The sequence below is a fragment of the Daktulosphaira vitifoliae genome, unplaced genomic scaffold (assembly GCF_025091365.1).
Source record: "Daktulosphaira vitifoliae isolate Bord-2020 unplaced genomic scaffold, ASM2509136v1 Scaffold_4, whole genome shotgun sequence".
Lineage (NCBI taxonomy): Eukaryota > Metazoa > Arthropoda > Insecta > Hemiptera > Phylloxeridae > Daktulosphaira > Daktulosphaira vitifoliae.
The window spans coordinates 31307711-31331704 of record NW_026099575.1 but is presented as its reverse complement, the minus strand read 5'-3'; the positions used below and the strand labels follow the sequence as shown (position 1 = coordinate 31331704).

The 23994-nt window shown below is 28.1% G+C and overlaps 1 protein-coding gene and 1 long non-coding RNA gene across 4 annotated transcripts in view; one reads left to right on the top strand and one right to left on the bottom strand.

Annotated features, from left to right (window-relative positions):
• The window catches only part of LOC126906383 (nuclear exosome regulator NRDE2-like), a 28079-nt gene extending 15012 nt beyond the window's left edge, over positions 1-13067 (bottom strand). The window contains exons 1-8 of one of the 3 annotated variants that reach the window (XM_050686964.1): positions 12723-13063; positions 12568-12647; positions 11208-11406; positions 11010-11117; positions 7784-8108; positions 7543-7716; positions 7138-7348; positions 6923-7072 (exon numbers count right to left, since the gene is read on the bottom strand). In XM_050686964.1, coding sequence (XP_050542921.1) covers positions 6923-7072; positions 7138-7348; positions 7543-7716; positions 7784-8108; positions 11010-11117; positions 11208-11406; positions 12568-12625 — 1225 coding nt within the window. In that variant the 5' untranslated portion in view covers positions 12626-12647; positions 12723-13063. Of the gene's footprint in view, positions 1-6922; positions 7073-7137; positions 7349-7542; positions 7717-7783; positions 8109-11009; positions 11118-11207; positions 11407-12567 lie in introns of all 3 variants that reach the window. The other 2 variants (XM_050686965.1, XM_050686963.1) reach the window with 2 other exon arrangements.
• LOC126906416 (uncharacterized) overlaps positions 1-23994 on the top strand; it is a 177185-nt gene that overhangs the window by 91163 nt on the left and 62028 nt on the right. The gene's annotated exons all lie outside the window — the stretch shown is intronic.

The following is a 23994-nucleotide window of genomic DNA, read 5'->3' as shown; positions in this document are numbered from 1 at the left end:
GTTTTCCTTGTACGTATAGTATTATCGTATTTAGTTATATATCTCTAACTCACATAAGTAGTCTCGCATAATTTTTTTTTTAAAGTTTCCGTATGCCCAATTCACGGGGTGGACCGGGCCGTCCACCTAATAACGGTTCTGGTCCCATAAAAGTAACTTTGCACAAAAATCGAAAAGATCCCGACGAATGGTTTCTCCGAATCTACAATACCTATTAGATAATCAACTACAACTACTCCAAGCTAACATACAATTTCAGTATAATATTAACGAATCGGCCGATAACAATGAAACTAGTAGGGCATATCTTAATGATGCCATTACTCTAACGTCAGATAGTAATTCTAATACTATGGACATCGATAATGTTATGAATAACAATAGCGACCTTGATATATATAATACAAATACGCGAAATAAGGTAAACAATGAATCTGAAACAGGACATTCGTCTACCGTAAAAAAAATTACTAGTAATTCGAGTTTAGATACTAATCTGAAATCTTTTTCAAACAATTTTAACGGGACTCCGGTAATTCTCGTTGAATCCACGGTTAGCGACCAAAATATCGGCAAATTACACCCGCTAAAAATTGGGAAACTTTTCCACAACAAATTCAGCGGTATAAAACAAATAACTCCCATTGGCTCCAGAGTTAAAGTTTTATTTGATTCTATCAAATCTGCCAATGCTTGCCTTAATTCTAACCTTCTCCCTGGTATGAACGTAAAAGCTTCAATCCCGTCTACTTTAATATACTCTCACGGTATCATCCACCTGGATACCTCAACAACAGAGGAGGAATTTTGGGAAGGTATCGAATCGCCGGTTCCTATTAGTGGTTTTTGTCGCATATTTACAGAACGTAATTCTAATACCCCAACTCAAACTAATTTAGTAGAGCTCAAGTTCCTTTCTTCAAAACTACCGGAAAAAATATCAATATTTAAAGTCATATTCACGGTTTCTCCTAGCATCCGTTCGCCTGTTATCTGTAATAAGTGTCTTCGCTACGGACACACAGCCAAATTTTGCAGAAGTAAGGCATGGTGTGCTTGTTGTGGTGCTAACGATCATATTGCCACCGATTGCCGTAATAAAGACAACTCTACCCCATCATGTTTACATTGTAAAGCATCCCATGAGACTACAGATCGCTCATGTCCTGAATGGTCCAGTCAAAAGGAGATTAAAAAAATCATGGCTATTGAAAACATTTCGTACAACGATGCCATTTTTATATTTAAGAATAACATTGTTAATAAATCTAAAACTTTTTCGAATAGTGTCTCAAGCAATGCAAATATTATAAATAACGCCAGTGCTCCTCAAAACCCTATATCTATAGAATCTTTTCCGAGCTTGACACAATCATTCTCCAAAAAAAGTAAAAATAAGTATCATGGTAATAAAAACAGTGTCCAAACTATCAAACTATCCGCATTTTGTTTCCAATAAAAGTAATAATTGGTCTTCTCCCAATGGTTCGTTTCTCGAATACATGTTCACTAACTCCTATGCTCAACCTGCTGAGAAATCCTGGATCACTTCTTTGGCTAATCAACTCTCTTCAGCTGTATACAATATTCCTTCATCTACATTATCATCCCCCTCAACCCTTAATCAATTAATTGAGTATCACATCCTTAACTTTCTCTCTTTATCATCTAATAACAGTTTGCAGTAACTCCCTCATCTCATCACATTTTATCATCATTATTATTTTATTTTATTTATTTATATATTTTTTCTTGCTCATTGTCCTTATGACTTTTCATGTATATTCATTTGTCTATGTGCGTGTTTATGCAATATATACACGTATGTATGTTTCTGTACGTACACTTGTCTCCTCACTTGCTTGTGTATATTTTTATTTACTTATTTATATCCTATTTATATATATATATACAGGGTGATTTTTTTATCATAACCCACTCAATTACTTACAGAATAATAATAATTAAAAAATTTTTTTTTATTATTATCTTTAGTCACACATTATTCTTGAATTATTAACTATGTAATACTTTTTAAGTTCATCCCTTATGCCTGGTAAAAGTGTCAACTTTGTTTTTTTAAATGGTAACACATATTTTTAATTTAAGAAAATGTTTGAGTTTTTAATTCAATAGTAAATGGCATTTGAATTTTTAATGAATCTTAATTTGTTTATTAGATATAAACATTTAAAGTTTCAAATTTTTGAGTTAATATATAGGTATAATACACAAGGGATTACAAATACAGGTAGCTAATTGGTTTTTTATGACATCGATATTAGCAGGTACACAGCATTGTTATTATCAATGATAGTAAGGTACATTGTTGTGAGTTTATAAATACACTAACTGACAATACAAAAAGTATATCTATTGATAGTCATAATTGATAATAAACAATCCGTGACTGTGATAGCAATATCATAAAAAACCAATTAGCTACCTGTATTTGTAATCCCTTGTGTATTATACCTATATATTAACTCAAAAATTTGAAACTTTAAATGTTTATATCTAATAAACAAATTAAGATTCATTAAAAATTCAAATGCCATTTACTATTGAATTAAAAACTCAAACATTTTCTTAAATTAAAAATATGTGTTACCATTTAAAAAAACAAAGTTGACACTTTTACCAGGCATAAGGGATGAACTTAAAAAGTATTACATAGTTAATAATTCAAGAATAATGTGTGACTAAAGATAATAATAAAAAAAAATTTTTTAATTATTATTATTCTGTAAGTAATTGAGTGGGTTATGATAAAAAAATCACCCTGTATATATTATTTTACATGAACATAAGGTTTATATGTATCTGTCATTTATTTACTTATTCCCTTTCCCTTTCTTCTTTTACTTTTACTACAATAACTAAATGTTAAATATTTTGCAATGGAATATTAGAAGTATCTTATCTAGAACACAAGACCTTGCATTTCTTATCCACCAAAATGAATGCTAAATTGTTCTACTCTCAGAAACTTGGTTACTTCCAAATAAAAATTTTCACCTTTCAAATTTTAACTCAGTCCGCTCTGACCGACAAGATGGTTATGGCGGTGTCGCCATCTTGATCCATTCCCCAATTCAATTTCGTCCCATTACACTTAATAACAATCTGAAATAAATGCTCAGTAACTTTTCAATCGACCTAGTTGGTATCAATGTATTAATGCCGGACAATAACACCTTTCAACTATGGTCTATTTACATTCCTCCTTCATCTAATCCCTCTACTCTAATAGTTTCTGAAATTTTTAAACTACTTTCCAATAACTCCATTATTGCAGGAGATTCTAATGGTCATCATTCTGCCTGGGGTTCATTAAACTCCAATTATAGAGGCAATATTATTCACTCAAACATCAGTCAGAATAATTTATGTATTCTTAACACAGGTGCTCCAACTAGAGCTAACCGGCCACTGTTTCCGGATACTGCTGTTGACCCAACAATATGCTCCCCTAACATTTCCTTGTCCTCTTCTTGGTACATTTTGGGTGATCCTCACGGTAGCGACCACTATCCTATTGTAACAAGTCTTTCTATACAGCCCACTAAGAGTTCGGGTCGCTTCAACTGTGACTCTTCCTCCAATGTTTCAGATAACTTAAGGTTTAATTTAGACTTAGCAGATTGGACCTCTTTCTCTCTAATTGTCTCTACCTTACTCGAATCTTGGTCTGAATCCACCTCCCTTATAACAAATTATAACAATTTTGTTGATATCCTAATAAGAGCAGCAAAACTTTCAATCCCGCGTAAGCGTTCGAACAATATAGGTTTTAGCCATTCTCCTCCTTAGTGGAACTAAACCTGCACCACTGTAGTTAAAATGCGCTCCTTTCATTTCAAAAAATACAGATCCTCAGGTTCTCTTCATGACTATATAACATATCAAAAATCAAAATCCAACACAACCAAAATTCTAAAAAAGGAAAAAAAAACTCTTGGTTAAATTTATGCAGCAATCTACACCCTTCAACGTCCATCTCTGAATTTTGGACCAGAGCTAACATATTCAAAAACTGTATAAATCGTCCTTTTTCCACCACCAACAATGACTGGTTTGACGACTTTTGTAATAAAATTGCACCTCCTTACGTTCCTGCCTCTAACGAACTTGAATTACATTTTTCAGACAATTTAGCAAATAATAGTAAAAATAGCTTCCTTTCCTCTCCTTTCAGTCGTCACGAACTGTCCTTTGCTATCTCTTCAAGGAAATCTGCTGCTGCTGACTTGGATAATATTTCTCCTTTTTTTTTTAAACATCTTCCAATAAAAGCCTTTGATATTCTTTTAACTATCTTAAACAATTTATGGATTAACAATATCATTCCTGAGTCTTGGGAGCACTTCAAAGTAATTCCTATCCCTAATAGTGGTGCTGCTACTAAAGCATACCGTCCAATTGCCCTTTCATCTGCCTTCTGCAAATTAACAGAATTTATGCTAAAAACCCGTCTGGATTGGTATCTTGAATCCAACTCTCTATTATCTTCTAACATGTTTGGTTTTCGACGTTGACTGGGCATAATGGAATGTGTATCCTCTTTTGTTGGTCCCGTGTACCATTTGTTTTGTAACCGCCAATTTACTACAGCCGTCTTTGTTAACGTTCGTGGTGCATTTGACTCTGTTAACATCCCTCTTCTTGTTACACGTCTACTCTCCATCAACATTCCTATATCGGTGTGCAAATTTATCTTTTCTTTATTTAAATGCCACCTCCTTCACTTTAAATCGCCGTTTGGTCCCTCTTACCAACATATTACTTATAGAGGTCTTCCTCAAGGTAGCTGCCTCAGTCCTATTTTATTTAACATATATACTGCTGATATAAGCAAATCACTCACATCTAATAATTTCTCTAGTTTACTTTACGCTGATGATATAGTTATTTTCTCTTCCCATAGTTCACTTCAGGTTACTGTATCGAACATAAATAATGCACTCCAGATCATCTCCTCTGTACTCCAGCTTTCCTATTTTGAATCTACCCCAGAAAAAAGCAAAGCTATAATATTTACTAGAAAACACATCCTACAACACCCTTCAATTTTGCTTGATAGAGTTAGTTTATCCTTCTCTGATTGTGTTACTTACCTCGGACTCAAACTAGATCAGAAACTCTGCTGGATGCCTCACTTAAAGTACCTCATCTCTTCCATATCACGCTGGTCTAATCTTCTACGTTCCATTGTAGGTACCTGGTGGGGCTCCCATCCCTCCTCACTCTTACTTATTTTTAAGGCTCTTATCCGCTCTAAAGTTGACTATGGTTCCTTTTTATACGCCTCGGCTTCCACTGTTCATCGTATAAAAATCAATTCTCTACTCGCTGCTTGTTTACGTATAATTATAGGTGCAGTTAACTCTACCCCTAATATGAGTTTAGAAGTAGAATGTGTATGCCCTCCAATTGAAATTCGATCTCGTTACTTACCCCATAAATTCCTTTTAAAACAGATATCCAGTCCTGCCAAGTTAATATTTCATTGTGTTTATTCACTAAGCTCACTTTGGCAATATGTACCCAAAACTCTTCCTCTACTTGCCTCAATTTCTACTACCTTGATTCCCTACCTTAATTCCATAATTACCTCAATCAATCGCCTACCTATATACGACATTCTATTTCATGCACTTACTTATTTTCCAAAAATTCACTTTAACCATCTATTTCTTTCTTATAGCAAGCCTCAATTACAATCTCTCACAAACTAATTTTGTCAATTATTTTTTTGATGAACTCATTTCCTCTCGTTTTGCTAACTATTGCCTCATATTCACTGACGGCTCAGTTTATACTAATTCCGCCGGCTTTTCCTTTTTTATTCCTAGTCTAAACATGAATTTCTCAGATAATCTCCCTTCAAAAGCTTGTTCATTTACCACCGAATCTTATGCAATATCCTCGGCTCTCGAATTTGTCAAATCACTCAATATAATATAATAAATGTTCTGATTGTCTCGGATTCACTGTCAGTTTTATCCTCTCTTTCCTCAATTCCTTTTAAAAAAAGTAGATCCTTCCTCACAATCAAAATTAAAGCCTTAATTTATAGTCTCTATTTAATGAACATTAATGTTGAATTTTTATGGTGCCCAAGTCATGTCGGAATATCTGGCAATGTGATAGCAGACCATCTAGCCATACTGACTAAATCCTTCAACCAACCACTTATCCTAAAAATTCCCTCTTCCGATCTCATTTCCTCTTTTCATCTAACTATTAATAAAGCATGGCAAGATAAATGGTCAAATTCCTCTTTAGCTAACTGGCATAAATCTATAGTTCCAACTATCCCTAAACGTCCTTGGTTTTACAACCTCCCTCTATCCCGTTTCCATATTATCTCTTTTTCCCATCTTAGATTTGGTCATAATCGGTTACCTAGTCATGCCTTTAACATGTCACTAAACCATTCCCCCTTCTGCCCCAAACACAATGATGAAGTTTCCTGTAATTTTCCTCATTTACTATTTGATTGCCCACCTTTACAACATAACCGTTTACTCTTGTTCAATTTCCTGTCCTCCCTTAATATTTCACCCATTAATAGTTTTAATATCCTTAATAATTAAAAAGTTTTAATCCTCCTCAATAATTATACAAATAATTTCCTTCGTTCATTCAGCTGGCTTTGTTATATAATATTTTTCTGTATGTTAATTTAATATCCTAGGTCTATTTTGTTTAGTTCTTTCTTTTTTAGTATTTTGAGTAAGTTTAATTTATTATTTTAACAATATGTTTAATTGTGTTTAATAACAATATTTTTTTTTCCTTTGTATAGTCTTAGTTTCTATTGTATAGTTTTATTTTAATCGTTTAGCTATAATAATACTTCTGTATTGAAAGCTAATAAAAAAAAAAAAAGTGTTATAAATATAAAAAATATACTTACGAATGTCCTCTGAAGTATGCATGTAAAACTTTTCCATTAAGCTATTATCAAAATTATTAATATTAACAGTTAAGTACATATTTATGAGTGTTAATAATTGCTCATAATGTCCAGCTTGTCTTAAAAACAAACCACATTTAAAAAATAATTCTAAAAACAAAAATAAAAAATGTTAAAATGCATAGTTTTAAAAACAAATAACTTCCCCATCTTACCAACAATTTTTTTATCAATTTCTATTTTTTTTTCAATTTGTAGATTATATTTTACTTTATTAATTGCAAACATTGCATCAGAATAACTTTTCAGCACATCAATATTATTACAGTCTGATAAAGAGCTTTGAATCACATTTATATAATGATACCATAGAGTTAAATTTGTAGAGTTACATTTATTAATTTCTTTTAGCAGTTCTTCTTTCATCTTTAAAAAAGAAATGATACTTAAAAATTTATAAATTAATGTTTAAAAGTAAGGGGAAAAAGTATATATATATATATATATATATATAATATAAAATTGACTTTAAAATATGGGTGTTGATATAAGTTAGATTATGTTTTTTATGAAGTTTAAAGTTAAACATATGATCAAGGATATATATTATCCTTGCATACCTTATCTGATGTTAATAATTCAGCAGCAATTGTCCATCTTTTATCTAATAGTATATGACATTCTGGGTTTTCTAAAAGAGCTTTATCCAATATAGCTAATTTTTTTTCCAAAATACAATTTCTATTTGACAAAGTTCTTGAACCATAATTTTTATTCAAATTATGTAATGTGTCCTATAAATAAACATTATTTAATTTTATATAGAAAGTGTTAAATTTATAATTAATTAATAATTTATACCTGAAAATTTACAAACTCAATCCATAATTTTACATCCTTAGGATTTTCTAACAAACATCTATTATAGTCAGAAATCCTAAGGGTCAAATTTTTTTCACACTTAACTGAATTTAAATTTGAATTTTCATTAGCTAAATTATCATTCAATGGAGAATTTAACAATAATTTATTTTCTTTTAAGTCATTATCATCATTATTTATCTCTATAGAAATATCTCCAAAGTATTTTTCTTTATAACAATAATAACGCTTTAATTTTTTTGGTTTAGATTTTTTGTATACCCAACCATATTCATTTAAATATTTGTATTTGATAAAGTGGAAACTAAAATAAAAATATCATTTAATTTATAAAACAAACTATATTATTTTACTAATTTTAAAAATTGTTATTTTCATAAATAATAAATAGTCATAAATATAGCATAGTCTATAAGTTATTTCATTTATAATGTACATCAATTGTAAATGTAAACAGTAGAAATTTTAATTTTGTTCAAAATTAGTTTTTGTTAGCTTATTTAATTAATTTAATCATAAAAAATAAGAATAGAACTTTATAATCGTTTTTAACACGGTTGATTTGTTTCTTATACAATATTTGAAACCAAAATAATTTTAGTTTTAAGTATTTTGGTGTAAATTAACTATTATTATACATGATAATTTTTTTATGGTAATTACACTTTATTAAAAAATCCAGCACAATGGGGATGTGGCATAGTTGAATCAAGTATAATGATATCTGACAGTGATTAAAATCACTATAAAAAAAAACGCTTCAATGCAAATCTTTATATAGTGTTTAATTTAAAAAAATTGGTGGATTATTCCAAAAACTTCATAAACTGCTAGTTCCTTATTAATATCCTGATTAAGATAAAGTATGTCGAATAAAAAAGGGATATAAATATTATTTCTCATAAAAAAATTGTGTTGATCAATACACTTTTCAATAAGTTATAGCATTATAAAATTAAAAATGTAAAAAATAAAATCGAGAATTTTCATACAAAAATAGCACTTGTTAGCCATTTTCACCGTGAAGACAAAAATAGTAAAATTAATATCTTCTCAGTTTCGCACCGAAGCTAAAAAAATAAATATAATGTAATTATGTTGTTTATAATATACAACAATTTTTTTTTTTTTTGGAACACTAAAGCTTTAATAACTAAACTTATTAGCCTACTTTATAATAACATTAATACTACAGTTTATTGACAATATTTATTATTAAATAAATATATGTTTTTCTTGAGTAGTCCTTTAGTGAGGAATTTTAAATGCTGTTTAAGTATTTAAGGTAGAAAATTATAATATACTTCAATGATATATGAATTAAACATTTATCACAAATTGATTTAGATTCACTACAGATTAAATAAAAGTGGGTATGTTCTATTCTAAGTCTTGTAATTATTGTCTTTTCATTTCTTTTACTGTCCGTATTGTGTTTCAATTTGTTTATAATCTTTTTAATATTTCCTAATTTGTTTGAAAGAGATTTTCCATTCTAATATATAATTTGATTCAATTTAATATACACTAATGAGTGGTACTTTTGTAAGAGTTTTTAATTATGTACTTTTCTTATAAAAGTTTAAAGTTTAAAATATTTTAAGATCAAATAAAATCTTTCATTTAAATAACTTAATAATAAAATTTCCTATATAATTTCTAATAGTGTACTTAAGCATATTTTTATATCAAAATTCCTGTAGTTTATTCATTAAAATCAAAATTCATAAAACAAGAAGATAAAAAAATATGAATTTAATTAGTTTTATTAATTGTAAAAAAAAAAAACATAATGAAAATTAACAGAATACTACTTTTATAAGTTAATTTTATAAAAATTAATATACTTTATAGCTTTGATGTGTAGCTGAGAAGGTTTTACTATGATGTGTTTTTTTATTTATTTATTTATTCTTTTTTGTGTCTGTTTTTTATCTTCACAGTGAAAAAGGCTACCAAATGCTATTTTTGTGTGAAAATTTTCGATTTTGTATTTAAAATTTTTAATTTTATTATGCTATAACTATTTGAAAAATGTATGGATCAATATAATTTTTCATGAGAAGTAGTATTTATATACATCTTTCATTCGACATACTATATTTTTAAATGAGACCATTTTCCTATATACGAGGGGGGTTCAAATCTAAAAAATGCATATAGAAAGTAGAACTTTTTCTACTTAACTTTTGAAAGTGTTCCGGAAAGTCTGACACTTTTATATATATCTTAAATTAAAGCTAATGTAATATACTTTATTATGAAAAAAAAATTTTCATGGTAAAAACAGACATCAAAGTTAATAAAAAAAATACGATTTTTGTAAAAAAATCTTTTTTATATTCTTAATTTTATAATGCTATAACTTTTTGAAAAATGTATGGATTATTATATTTTTTTTGAGATAAGTACTATTTATATTTATATATTATTAATATATATATATATATTTATTTATTTATTCATATATTACACTCTGAATCATAAAACTTGTAATCAGAATATAAATAATGAAATAGGAGATCCTGTAGCTTTTGGAATAATCCATTAATTTTTTTAAAATAAACACTATCTACAGATTTGCATCAAAGCATTTTTTATGATAGTGATTTTAATCACTATCAGATAATATCTATGCTGGACCCAACTATGCCACAACCCCACTGTACTGTGTTTTTTTTAAGTCGGGTTACAACTACATAAGTTACCAATTAATAAACACATTTTTTTTGATACTATAACAACAGATTTTATAAAAAACGGAAAATATATTGAAAAAAATTAAAAGACACAAGATCAAAAATAAAAAATGAATGTTTATTTTGCTGACTCTTTTCAACAATATTATACCTCTATCTTTATTATTTAGAAAGTGATTTTTTAAGACTTAAAACGCATTAAAATGTCTTAAAAATTATATAATTCAGTTCTTGAAAGGCTTTATATTGAGGTTTAGATGAAATAATTTTTCTGGAATATACTATTCTTTTAGGATAGTCTGATAACTGACAATACTTAAAAACATTAAACACATTACTTTTACAATAATGAAAGGAGTGAGTAATAAATGGGAATTATCATATATGAAATGAACTTATAAATATGATTATATAAAATATAATATAAATTCATATATCATATGAATTTTTTTTATTATTGTTTGAATCTTAAGTTAATCATATGATTTATTTTAAAGAATACATACTTAGGAGCCGCAGGTCTATATAATTTGTCTACTTTTAAATTTCCAAGCTCGGGTTTTCGATCAAACATTACTAATTCACAATCAATAATTTTATTTTTAATAGCATCTCTACAATAAATGGTTTTAAAAAAATGTATAATTTATTTATTTTTCCGTTATAAATATCAAATGTATAAAATTACTTAGACAATAACTTACTTAGATTTTATAAATAAATTTTTTTCTTTAAAATGTTTTTTACTAGATTTTCCATGTCTTTTCTTATATAATTTGTAAGATTCGTGAACATTTAATTTTTTTGTTTTATCAACAGTTTTTTTGTTTAATAATTCTGATGCATTTGGTTCAAAACTTGAGTTTTTAAGCCATTCTGACGATAAAGTTTTTTCTTCATTATCTAATAAAAATATAAAAAAATTATAAATACCACCTTTTTATTTCAACTCACTTTTTTGTTTAAAAAAGTATTAAGAGCTTTATAAAAAAAAAATAATAATAATTTAGTATTAGATCTCCTGTGTATGTCAGTTACTAAAAAAGGATAAGTTGGTACATACATTAAAAATATTCTACCTTTACAATAATAGATACAAATTTTTATAAGAATTCAATTATAATTTCTAGATCTTCTATACTTAAATGAATAAATAATTTTGTGATTTTATTAAATATTATATATGTAAATCAAGGCCACTAAATTAATTATTTAAAAGTAGTTATAAAGAATTGGTTAGACATAGTTGAAGTGTTTGTCACAAATGATTCCGTAGGTTTTGTCAAAACAAAAACAATTTTTTTTTTAATCCCTATATGTAGCAATAGACTAATAATCTATCTATAAATATATTAGAAATAAATTTATCTAGTTGCATAAGACCTATTTAAGCATTTCTTTTTTTAATTCTGCTTTTAAAATTAAAATCTTATTCTTGCATAATTGTTTTCATTTTATAGTTGGGAAATTAAAGTCATTTAAAATGTTAACCGCCACTTAGTTGTGTCACTATCACATTATTTGATTTAATTTTTGAATTTTTATGACCATGAACAACTGTATTTGATCATTTTCTGTATGTTATATAACCCACTGATGACCAAAATTAGAATTTATTATTGACAATACATATTGAAATAAAAAATAATTATTTTTATCTATATTAATAAACATAAATATTAAAAATTTTAATATAGTCTAAGAATGCCTAAATTATTTTAAATGTTACACAAAATATTTAGAAGATCAAAAGTTAATAGATTTGCCAAAACATCTTGAAGAACTCTCAATACTCAAGAATTAAAATTTATTTAAAATACTTATATAAAAATATATATAATAATGTATGTTAAACTACATAATCTTGTACAAAAGAAGCCTTAAGTTTAATGAAAAATATAAATATATAATTATATGATTGGTTTTGACAAAATTCTTATCAGGTACACTAATAAATAAATAATCAACGAGGGCTTGTTTATCTAATTTAATATATTTTATTGTATAAATTTCAAAACATAAAAATTTATTAGTCAATTAATAGTAATTTATAATTTGACTTACGTAGCAACTCTTCACCTGGGGATCCGGCATTATTTAAATACGCAGGAAACAAAGACATAATTCTTTGAACAATTCTTTAACTATAATTTAAAACAATTTTTTTTTTAATTTGAAATTACATATTAGTTATCTAAAAAAATTAAATCTAGGTTAACCGTTCTTTATTATTAAACGCATTATACAACATTTTTATGCGTTATATGGGATGTACATCGCACCAAATTTGATTAATCGTTGAGTGAACTAAATTAGTGGTGTTCTAATTAAAATTTCCTCATTATTTTATTATCACGCATGAACTATGTTGATGAACATAGATATAGATAATAACATAGACCTAATACTCAGTATGTGGTCCATTGAGATTAGGTTTATTATCTATATCTGTAGTGTATAGAAAATGCCTAATGAAAATGGATAACGTAATTATTACAAGTAAATACAAGGATTATACAACTGTCACGAATTTATTATCACCGATAGCAAATGAATAGAATACAATATTAGGGCCTGATAATAAATATACGACAGCTATATGAAAATATAATCTGTGTTATACGATACCTGATAACCACACAACACAATTGAAACATTGGCCATATTTCATATGGCCGCCAAGCTTAATAGGAAAAATTAGTGTTGGCTAACAATAATTATATATCAGTTGTGCAAGAGAGCGGTGGTATTGACGAGGACGTAAGACACAGGATTAAGTGCGGGTGGTTGAAGTGGAGAGAAGGGTCTGGCGTCTTATGCGATAAAAGAATTCCAATGAGGCTGAAAGGTAAATTCTATAAGACTGTAGTAAGACCAGCTATGATGTATGGTTCAGAGTGTTGGCGGTTGATAAGAAAGTAGAGCAGAGAATGAGTGTAACAGAGATGAGAATGCTTAGATGGATAAGTGGAGTGACTAGAAAAGATAGAATAAGGAACGAGCATATAAGAGGGAGTATAGGTGTAGCGTCAATCGTGGATAAGATGAGAAAAAATAGAACTAGATGGTTTGGTCATGTTATGAGAAAAGAAGAATCGGAAGCTGTAAGAACAGTTATAGAAATGAATGTTGAAAAAAGAAGAAATAGAAAAAAAAACCCAGCACAGTGGGTTCGCGGCATAGTGGGGACGTTGCATAGTTAGGTACAGTATAGATTTAATCTGACAGTGATTAAAATCACTATCATAAGAAACGCTTCGATGCAAATCTATAGATAGTGTTTAATTCTAAGAAATTGATGGATAATTACACAAAAGCAACAACAACTTCTATTTCCTTAATTATACCCAGATTAGTAATTCTTTTAATTATATATTATATATTTTTATAATTAATTGTTTTCAAATTATTATTGATTTTGATTTTTAAGATGTTAAAATTAATAATATTGAACTTACTTTTTTTTGTCCTTTAAAGTGAAAGTTTTAATAAAAAAAAAAAATGAATTTATTACCATAACTTTTAGCTCACTTGCAAGTTTGACATTAGACATTATTAAATAGAAAAAAATGAAATTGTTAAGATTAATATGCAATCAGAAAATTTTATAATTACTATTTATAGTACATTCATCAGTAAAGTTCGATTTTTTTTTACATTTTTATCGTAATAGATCACTTAAATAAAAACCATAGTAATTATTTCTAATTAACTTTTGGTGTTTATAAAGATTCTACAATGGAAATATTCAGAATTCAATTAATTTTAATGATTATATATCTAAAAAAACCAATAAAAAAAAAGTAGTTAAAAAGATTTACTCAATTGAGTTTATTATAAAATTTGATTATAATTGTAAAAATCCTTCATTAATTTCAGGTGAAACTAAAAATAATTTTTTTTTTAAATTTATGATTTATATAGCAACATGTTACAAAAAAAATTAGAATATTATAGACTGGTAGTAGCACACACAAATAGATTTAAAAAATTAATAAATTACAAAGTAAAATTATTTACTATTGTAGTTGAATACTTTTATCATATCAAATCTAATTCGAAAATAAATACTTTAAGAATATTAGAAATTAATGATTTTAATTGTTTGTATGGAAAAAGCTGGTTACTTTTTATTCGAATATAGAATATTTTTTCGATTTTTAAGAGTATTAACTTAAACTAAATACGAATTGTAATCATTTGACGTATCGTTGAAAAAAGTAGGTCTAGTGAGGGTTGGCAAAATAAATCGTAGCCACAAAAAGAACCACATAGTAAAATAATATTAACATGAATATAAATTTCTTCTCACGGGGGGAGACTATAGTGATAGGATCCTTTATATTTATTGAAGTTACTGAATCTAAATGAGATAAATATCGAATGATTTAAAAATTTTATTCTATCTCAAAAAAAATGCAAAATATTAATTGGTACAGACGGATTTGAATATTTCAACATTATTTTTCGGATTTGAACTTCGTACCCTTAGCGTGAAAGACATAAGTGTTACCGATTCTGCAACTGTTCGTTGCTCTCGTGGCACGAAAAAAATGGCTATTTAAGTTAACTCCAATTTAAAAATTACTTTTTCGACATTAAAAAAGTAAAAAAATTTAATAAGTTTAATATCTTGTCTTATGAACTTAATTCTATGTCTATTAAATTATATAATATTCATGAAAGTCTGTGTATTCCCCTAATAAGATATTTTAAAATAAAATAAAATACAAAACCCAAAATTTGAATACATAAATAGCATATTTTTGAATACGGTAGTCATTTGCGCATAGAAAATAGGTCGTCGGGATAAATTTTTTTTTTTAATTTTATAGTACATGGCATAAGCTTTAATTTAACATATGTTTAAAGGACGCAGTATTTCCGGAACACTTTCAAAAGTTATGTTGAAAAAGTTCTATTTTTTATACAATGTTTCAAGTTTTGAACGCCCCCTATATATGTAGATATTGTCCAATTTTAATAAAAAGTATGTCAAATGAAAGATGTTCTTATAATGTATTAAAAAAAAAAACATTTGTGCTGATAATTACATTTTTCGAAAAGTTATAGCATTTGTAAGTTGAAAATTTAAAATCGAAAATTTTAACACAAAAATAGCGTTTTTTTAACTACGGCAGCCGTTTACATGCAGAAGATAAAGTCTTTGGACAAATTTTTTTTTTCATTTTGTAGTACATAAAATAAGCTTTAATTTGATATATGTTTAAATGACGCAGTATTTCCGGAACATTTTCAAAAATTAAGTTAAAAAAGTTGCTATTTTAAATCTCCCCCCAATGAGCAGGTTAAGTGTTAAATTTTCAAAAAAATGATATCAACTGAAAGGTAAATATCTAAGGTATTTATAAAAAAAAAATTATATTAATATGTTCATTTTTAAAAAAGTTTTGGCAATTTTAATAAAAAAAATTGAAAAAATTGAAAATTAGCGATTTTTAAATTTGTAATTTTTTGGGGAATTTCCCCCGTTTACGGGGAACGAGGGAAAATTTTTCAATTTTTAAGGGTAATGTCTTCAACTAGATACGATTTGTGATCTTTTGACGTATTGTTAAAAGAAATCGGTCCAGTGAGAGCTGAGAAAAAGTGGCAACAGACATAAAAAAAGAAAAAAAAACACATCATAGTAAAATTAATACCTTCTCAGTTTCGCATGGAAGCTAAAAAATAAATGAACACATCATGGTAAAATTAATACCTTCTCAGCTTCGCATCGAAGATAAAAGAGATGGAGCAATGTAATTGAATGCCATATGAGGACATCTGATATGAGCGTAGAGGATGTGGAAGATCATGTCAAGTGGAAGTTTAGGATAAGGGAGGCCGACCCCAAGTAGTTGGGATTAAGGTAAGGAAGAAGAAGAAGAAGGTCAATAATTATATATCTATGAACCGGATTAAGAACTATACGGTTCTTGGGACGCTACTATAAGAACCTATTTTAAGAAAATATAGCTTCTATGAAAAAGAGATGAGCAAAAAATAGGTTATTTTTATTTAAAATATATCTTTGTAAAGTAATAAAATTCAAATCGAGCCCTGGGTAACTCGGCCCATAGCCCCTCATTAATCCTGTCCAGAAATTTACTACAACGTAGTGATGGGCGATTTATCTCGATTTTATCGTTGAATCGATTTCCTTTATTGATAAACTTTGAGCTAAAAATAACGATTACATGATAATTGTTAAAAAATCTTTGTTAATGTTAATAACTAAAATTTTAAAGTTTAATGATTATTAATAATTATTGCAATAATAAAAACATTTGTAATATAAATTTTTTTATTTTAAATTCTTCTTCGTTATTTGCATCAACATTAAGCTTTATTTTATATTCTTCTACTGTGTTAGTAATGAGAATGTGTTATGTAAGTAATAGCTTCAATTAGTTCCTTATTTTTGTGTTTAATTTTTGTTGGAGGATAATATTTATTTTTTAAGTTTTGACTTATTATAGATTCGTACGTTTCCCAATACTATCCTCCAAGTTTACGAAACAAAACCTGTATAAGAACTCTATAAGAGTTTTTCACCTTTGAAATAATTATTTATGATTTCAAAATGTAGAAAAGAATTTGGTTCTTTCGGAGCATGTTTAAAATTTTCTAAAACATTTCTGATGTTTTCTAGAACTTCATTTATTAAATGAATAAACTTATATATATATATATGAACCGGTATCAAGTTAGAATTATCGCCAACCAGGCACTACATGAATGCTCTCTCTTCAGTAGACTACTGACTTGCAAAGTTTTTTTAATCACATTTTCCATGGTAGAAAACCGCGTTTATGTTTTTTTTTGTCCTCAATTATTAGCTTTGATGCGAAGTTGAGAAGGTATTAATTTTAGTATATGTTTTTATAAAAATGTTCCCTGTTAAAAGGGTAAATATCCCAAAAAATTCTGATTTTTAAAATCAGTAAATTTCGACATTCTTTAAACTATTTCCTTAAAACTGCCATAACTTTTTCAAAAATGACCAAATCAAAATAATTTTTTTAAAAAAATTTTTAAAAAAGCCTTATCCATTTCCCATTTATTTGATAGAACATTTTTGAAAATCTGATCCTTTACCTGCCCACAAGAAGGGTTTCAAAATAACAACTTTTTTTACAAAACTCAACTTTTTCAACTTAAATTTTAAAAATGTTCCAGAAACACTGCATTTTTAAAACATATGTCAAATATAAGCTTATGTAATGTACTTTAAATTAAAAAAGAAAATATATTCCGACGACTTATCTTCTATGTGTAAACACCTGTCGTAGTTAAAAAATAAGCTATTTTCGTGTTCAAATTTTATTTTTACCTTCGATGCGAAGCTGAGAAAGTATTAATTTTACTATGATGTGTTTTTTTTTTATTTTATTTTTTTTTTTGTGTCTGTGAACGCTCAATCTCAGCTCTCGCTGGACCGATTTTGATGAACAATATGTCAAAAGATCACAAATCGTATCTAGTCGAAGACATTACCCTCAAAAATTGAAAAAAATTCCCTCGTTCCCCGTAAACGGGGGAAATCCCCCAAAAAATTACAAATTTAAAAATCGCTAATTTTCGTAATTTTTTCAATTTTTTTTTATTAAAATTGCCAAAACTTTTTCAAAAATGAACATATAAATATAATTTTTTTTTTATAAATACCTTAGATATTTACCTATCATTTTATATATTTTTGTAAACATTTGACCCTTTAACAGCCCACAGGAAGGGTTTCAAAATGGTAACTTTTTTACAAAAAATTAACTTTTTCAACTTAACTTTTGAAAATGTTCCGGAAAGACTGACACTTTTATATATATATTAAATTAAAGCTTATGTAATATACTTAAATTTAAAAAAAAAAATTTGACCTCTGGACTTGTCTTCATGGTGAAAATGACTACCGTATGCAAAAATATGCTATTTTTTTGAAAAAATTCTTGATATTATATTTTACATTTTTTAACATTATGATGCTATAACTTTTTCAAAAATGCATGAATCAATTCTATTCTTTAACAATACATACTTTATATATACCTCTTTAATTTGACATACTTTATTTTTAAATCGGACCTTTTCCCTTTATACAGGGGGGGTGCAAACCTTTTAAAATGCGTATAGAAAGTAGAACTTTTTCAACTTAACTTTTGAAAATGTTCCGGAAAGACTGACACTTTTATATATATCTTAAATTAAAGCTTATGTAATATACTTTAATTTGACCTTTGGACTTGTCTTCGTGGTGAAAACGAACATCAAAGTTAAAGAAGAACGTACGATTTCCGTGAAAAAATTCTCGATTTTATATTTTATATTATTTAATTTATATTTTATATAACTTTTGGAAAAATGTATGGATCAATCTTATTATTTTTTTATAATAAATATTTATATACCCCTTTCATCTGGCACGCTTTTTTTGTAAATCGGATCATACCCCTTTAACAAGGGGGGCAAAACTTTAAACATGCATATTGTTACTAAGATATTTTCAATTTAATTTTTGAACGTATTCCGGAAATACTGACACTTTTATATATATTTTAAATTAAAGCTTATGTAATATACTTTAATTTGAAAAAAAAAGTATTTGACCTCTGGATTTGTCTTCATGGTAAAAATGACTACTGTATTAAAAAATTTGCTATTTTTATGTTAAAATTCTGGGTTTTGTATTTTATATTATTTTAAAATACCTGACAAAGAGAGTACAGATTTTCATAAATATATTATAAATAAAATATTAATATAGCATAGAAAGTTAAACTTATTTAAATTTATTTGCTTCTTTTAAGTCGAGAAAAATAACTTTGAAATTTGAACTAGCTTAAATCGCCAATTTTTTCAGCCGACGCACATAGGTCAATTTTCACAATCTACGCGGTCAAAATTGGAGTTTCCAAAGATCCGGAAATCGTTAAAAACCAATTATCGGTGATTAGTAAACATTTCAGGGAATCCCAAATTATCCATTATAACTACCCCACGTCAACCCCGAACGTGCAGAGGTAGTTGGAACTTGACCATCAACCAGTGCGCTATTCTTCGGGATTACAGTATTACAAGCAACCACAAGTTTGAACATAAATATTTCTTTTCCAGTGTCAGTGTTTGAAGTGAATGTGATGGATTTCGATAACCAAGGTATTATTCTTTATTTTTAATATATTTTAGTTAGCCTTAATGCAAAATTCATATAATTACATAGTGTATAACAAAGAGTGTTTTCTGTATTAAATTTTGAAGTAATTTTAAGCTTTAAAATTGAAAAAGTTCTAGTTCTCCGTTAAACTCCGTGTTCATATTCATTTTATTTTAAAGCTCCATCCTTTCTTCACTGAATGTTACAAAAATTAGCTGCCGAAATTTGCAGATAGCAAAAATAGGGTCATTCTTAGCGACATAGTTTTTTTCCAAAAAATTTTCATTTCTATTATTATTTGACTAATCATTGTCTTTCGTTATGTTAGGAACTGCCAGCACATCAGGTGTGAAAACTATTTCCCGGAGATACCTCTATGAAATAATAAGAGACCAAAATTTACCAAATTTTGACGCAAAACTCGATTATCTGAAAAATCATTTACTATCGAACTATGGCACCACTGATGATGATTTAAAAACAATTTAACACAGATTTTCTATATTTAAAGAAAAATTAAAGGAAAGGTGGGCGAAATCTCACAGAATGGATGACAATTTTTTGAAATGTAATGAGTCTTGGCTAGAGGGAACTTTCGAACTTCCGTCAAAATTGTTGAATCGACCGGGACGCCCTACGAAAACTTTTGATACCGCAAATGAACGAACCAAGCGTCGAAAAACTGAAGAAATTAGGTTAAATGTCGAAGATGACATAATTGTCCACGCTGCACAAATAACCTTAAGAGCACAAGGAAAAAGAGATGCGTCACATATTCTTAAAGAAATAACGAATCATCCTGATCGAGCTCACGAATATAAAAAAGCAGTCGAAGAAAAAGAAAATAAAGATTATGTTACGCCTTTGACACCATTACAAGCTCTGACAATGTTCGTTGAGGCTGATCTTACAAGACGTCAATACGAAATTATCCGAAATACAAATAAGGCATTTTATCCTCCATATTACCTTTTGTTAAAAGCAAAACAAGAATGCTTTCCACCAAAGGAATGTTTGAGAGTTACGAGCACCTGTGCGGAAAGCAGCTTACAGAGCCTTATTGACAATACAATTAAGCGGTTATCAATTTTCTTGGAAGAAGTGCTATTAACGTTTAACGAAGAAGAGAGAAATTCCTTGAATATAATTTATAAATGGGGTTGCGATAGCTCTCAGCAAGCTAAATACAAACAAAAATTCGATGATGATATGGAATCAGATGCTAAGTTATTTTTGAGCTCATTTGTGCCACTTCAAGTAGTGTGTGGAAACAATAATAAAGTAATATGGCAAAACCCTACGCCCTCGTCCCCACGATTTTGCCGTCCAATAAGATTCAGATTTTTAAAAGAATCAACTGATGTCACAATGGAAGAAATAAATTACGTCGAAGACTCCGTGAAAGGACTAAAAGCAACAGAAATAAATATGAACGAAATCAAATTCACTTTTAAACATTCTTTTAACATGACTATGGTGGACGGGAAAATATGTAATGCTGCAACCGGAACCAAGTCTGCAAGTAGGTGCTATATCTGTGGTGCAACATCGAAAGACTTGAACAAAATTGACAAGAAGGAGACATCAAGTTCAACTAGATTTAATTTTGGGCTCTCTGTATTGCACGCTAGAATTAGACTGTTTGAAAGTGTTTTACATTTGGCATATAAATTACCAGTTAAAAAATATAGAGAGAGGAGGACTGACGAAGAGAAAGAACTGGAAGCAGAAACGAAAAAGCACACCCAAGAGAGGTTTCGGATTGAAACTGGATTACTGGTGGACATGCCTAAAACAAATTTTGGAAATACCAATGATGGTAACACCAGTAGAAGATTTTTTGAAAATCCCCAATTGGCTGCAGACATAACCAGTATAAACTTCGAATTAATTTACAGATTAAAAGTTATATTAGAAACTATTTCGAGTGGCCATAGAATCGACACTCAAAAATACGGTGAATACGCCAAAGAAACCGCAAAATTGTATATAGACTTATATGGATGGCACCCTATGACTCCAACTATGCATAAAATTTTAATACATGGAGCAACTATAATTGAAAAGGCTCTGCTACCAATAGGTCAATTGTCGGAAGAGGCTGCAGAGGCACGTAATAAGCATTTCCGCATATATCGCCAGAATTTCGCTAGGAAGTTTTCTAGAGAACACTGTAATCGGGACGTTTATAACAGATTACTATTGAGTTCAGATCCACTAATAAGCAGTCTAAGACCCAAGAAGACATCTATATCAAAAAGTTTTTGTCCCGAAACAATTGAAATGCTATTGCCTGCAGATCCTTACTGCGAACTTGATAGAGATGACGACCAAGATTACTCCATACTTGAATAAATATAGAATTACTGTACATATATTATTATATTTTTTGTTTTATTTTGCATGCAAATTGTATTACGTAACGTAAACTAAAATAAATTTTTGTTATAGATATCACTGTTTTTTATTTATGACATCCGAGGAAAATTTTTCTTTACTCCAATTTTTTTTTACTTATATTTCACCAAAAAAAATGATGTCTGAACAAAAAAATGTCTTTAATCAGACATATAATACCGCATAGAAACAGTAAATACCGAATAGAAATGATAAAATTGAAAAAATATTTTCGACCGCGTAGATCGTGAAAATTGACCTATGTGCGACGGTATCAATGTACGGTTGCCGAGTTGGTAAAACTTATGTTTTACACGCTTGGGGTACGAGGTTCCAACCCGCGTATGGCAATGAACTTTTTGCATTTTTTCTTAATTTTTTTTAAGTTAGTATAAATTTTTAACTCGTTTGATTTTTATCTCATTTAGATTCAATAACTTCAATAAAGATCAAGGATCCCATCACTTTAGTCGCCCATTGCAAGAAGAAATTTCTTATTTGTATTAAAATTATTTTACTATATTTTAGATTTTAGCTTCGTAGCATAGCTGAGAAGGTATTTTTTTGTGACTATCATTTATTTTCTCTGCTCTAATTTGACCTATATTTTTCAACGATACGTCAAATGATTACAATTAGTTACCCTCAAAAATTGAAAAAAAAATTGTAATTTATCAATGAAACACTTACTTATCCTATGTTCTCCATGCAGACAATCAAAATCATTCATTTCTAATGTTTTCAAAGTATTTATTGACGAATCAAGTTTGATAAGATAATTTAATATGATAGGTTTCAACTACAAAATTAAATCATTTTACTTTGTAATTTAATAATTTTTTTACTCTATTTGTGTGTGCAACTACTAGACTATAATATTCAAAATTTTTTGGTAACATGTTGCTATATAAATCATTTCTAAAAAAAATTATTGCTAGTTTCTCCTGAATTAATAATGGATTTTTACAATTATAATCAAATTTTATAGTACGCTATTGAGTAGATTTTTTAACAACTTTGTTTCGATTGGTTCATTTAGTAAATCATTAAAATTAATTTTTTTTTTTTTTTAAAGTTGAATTAAAATGTGTATAATGACATACTAATAGTCCTCATTATTCGGAATTGAGCTTTTTTTTTACAGCTTTGCAAAAGTTCAAAAATATGAGATTTTTTAATTTTCTCAAAAAATATTTAATTTACAAAAAAAAGATTCGTACAAAAGTTGTTTAAAAGACAATTATAAATAAAAAAATTATCTTATATTTTTTCATTTAAACAAATGTTTTTCGAGTTACATTACATTTAATATGAGTACTAAAATTTATATTCCATTTTTTTCATTTTACGGTTACTTTTTATCATGTTACACTTACGTTAGACACAATGTTATAAATGCATATGTGTGTATGTGTGAGTTTATTTATTTATTGTATCATTAAAGTGTAGTGTATATTAATATACATCTGATAGAGTAGGTAATTGATTTGACTCTATATTGTTTAAACCCAACTAAACGTTAAATTGTACATTCCCAAACAACAATCATATTATGTCAATTGCCACCGAAATCTCTGGTAATCTTCTTATTTTTCTTTGCCTTAATCCCAATAACTTGGGGTCGGCCACCCTTATCCTAAGATTCCACTTGACACGATCTCCCACATCTTCTACGCTCGCATCAGCTGTCCTCAAATCGCATTCAATAGCATCCCTCCATCACCTTTTTGGCCTTTCTCTATCTCTTCTTCCTTCAACATTTATTTCTATAACTGTTCTTACAGCTTCCGATTCTTCTCTCCTCATAACATGACTAAACAATCTAAGTCTATTTTCTCTCATCTTATCCACAATTGACACTACACCTATACTCACTCTTATATACTCGTTCCTTATTTTATCTTCTCTAGTCACTCCACTCATCCAACTAAGCATTCTCA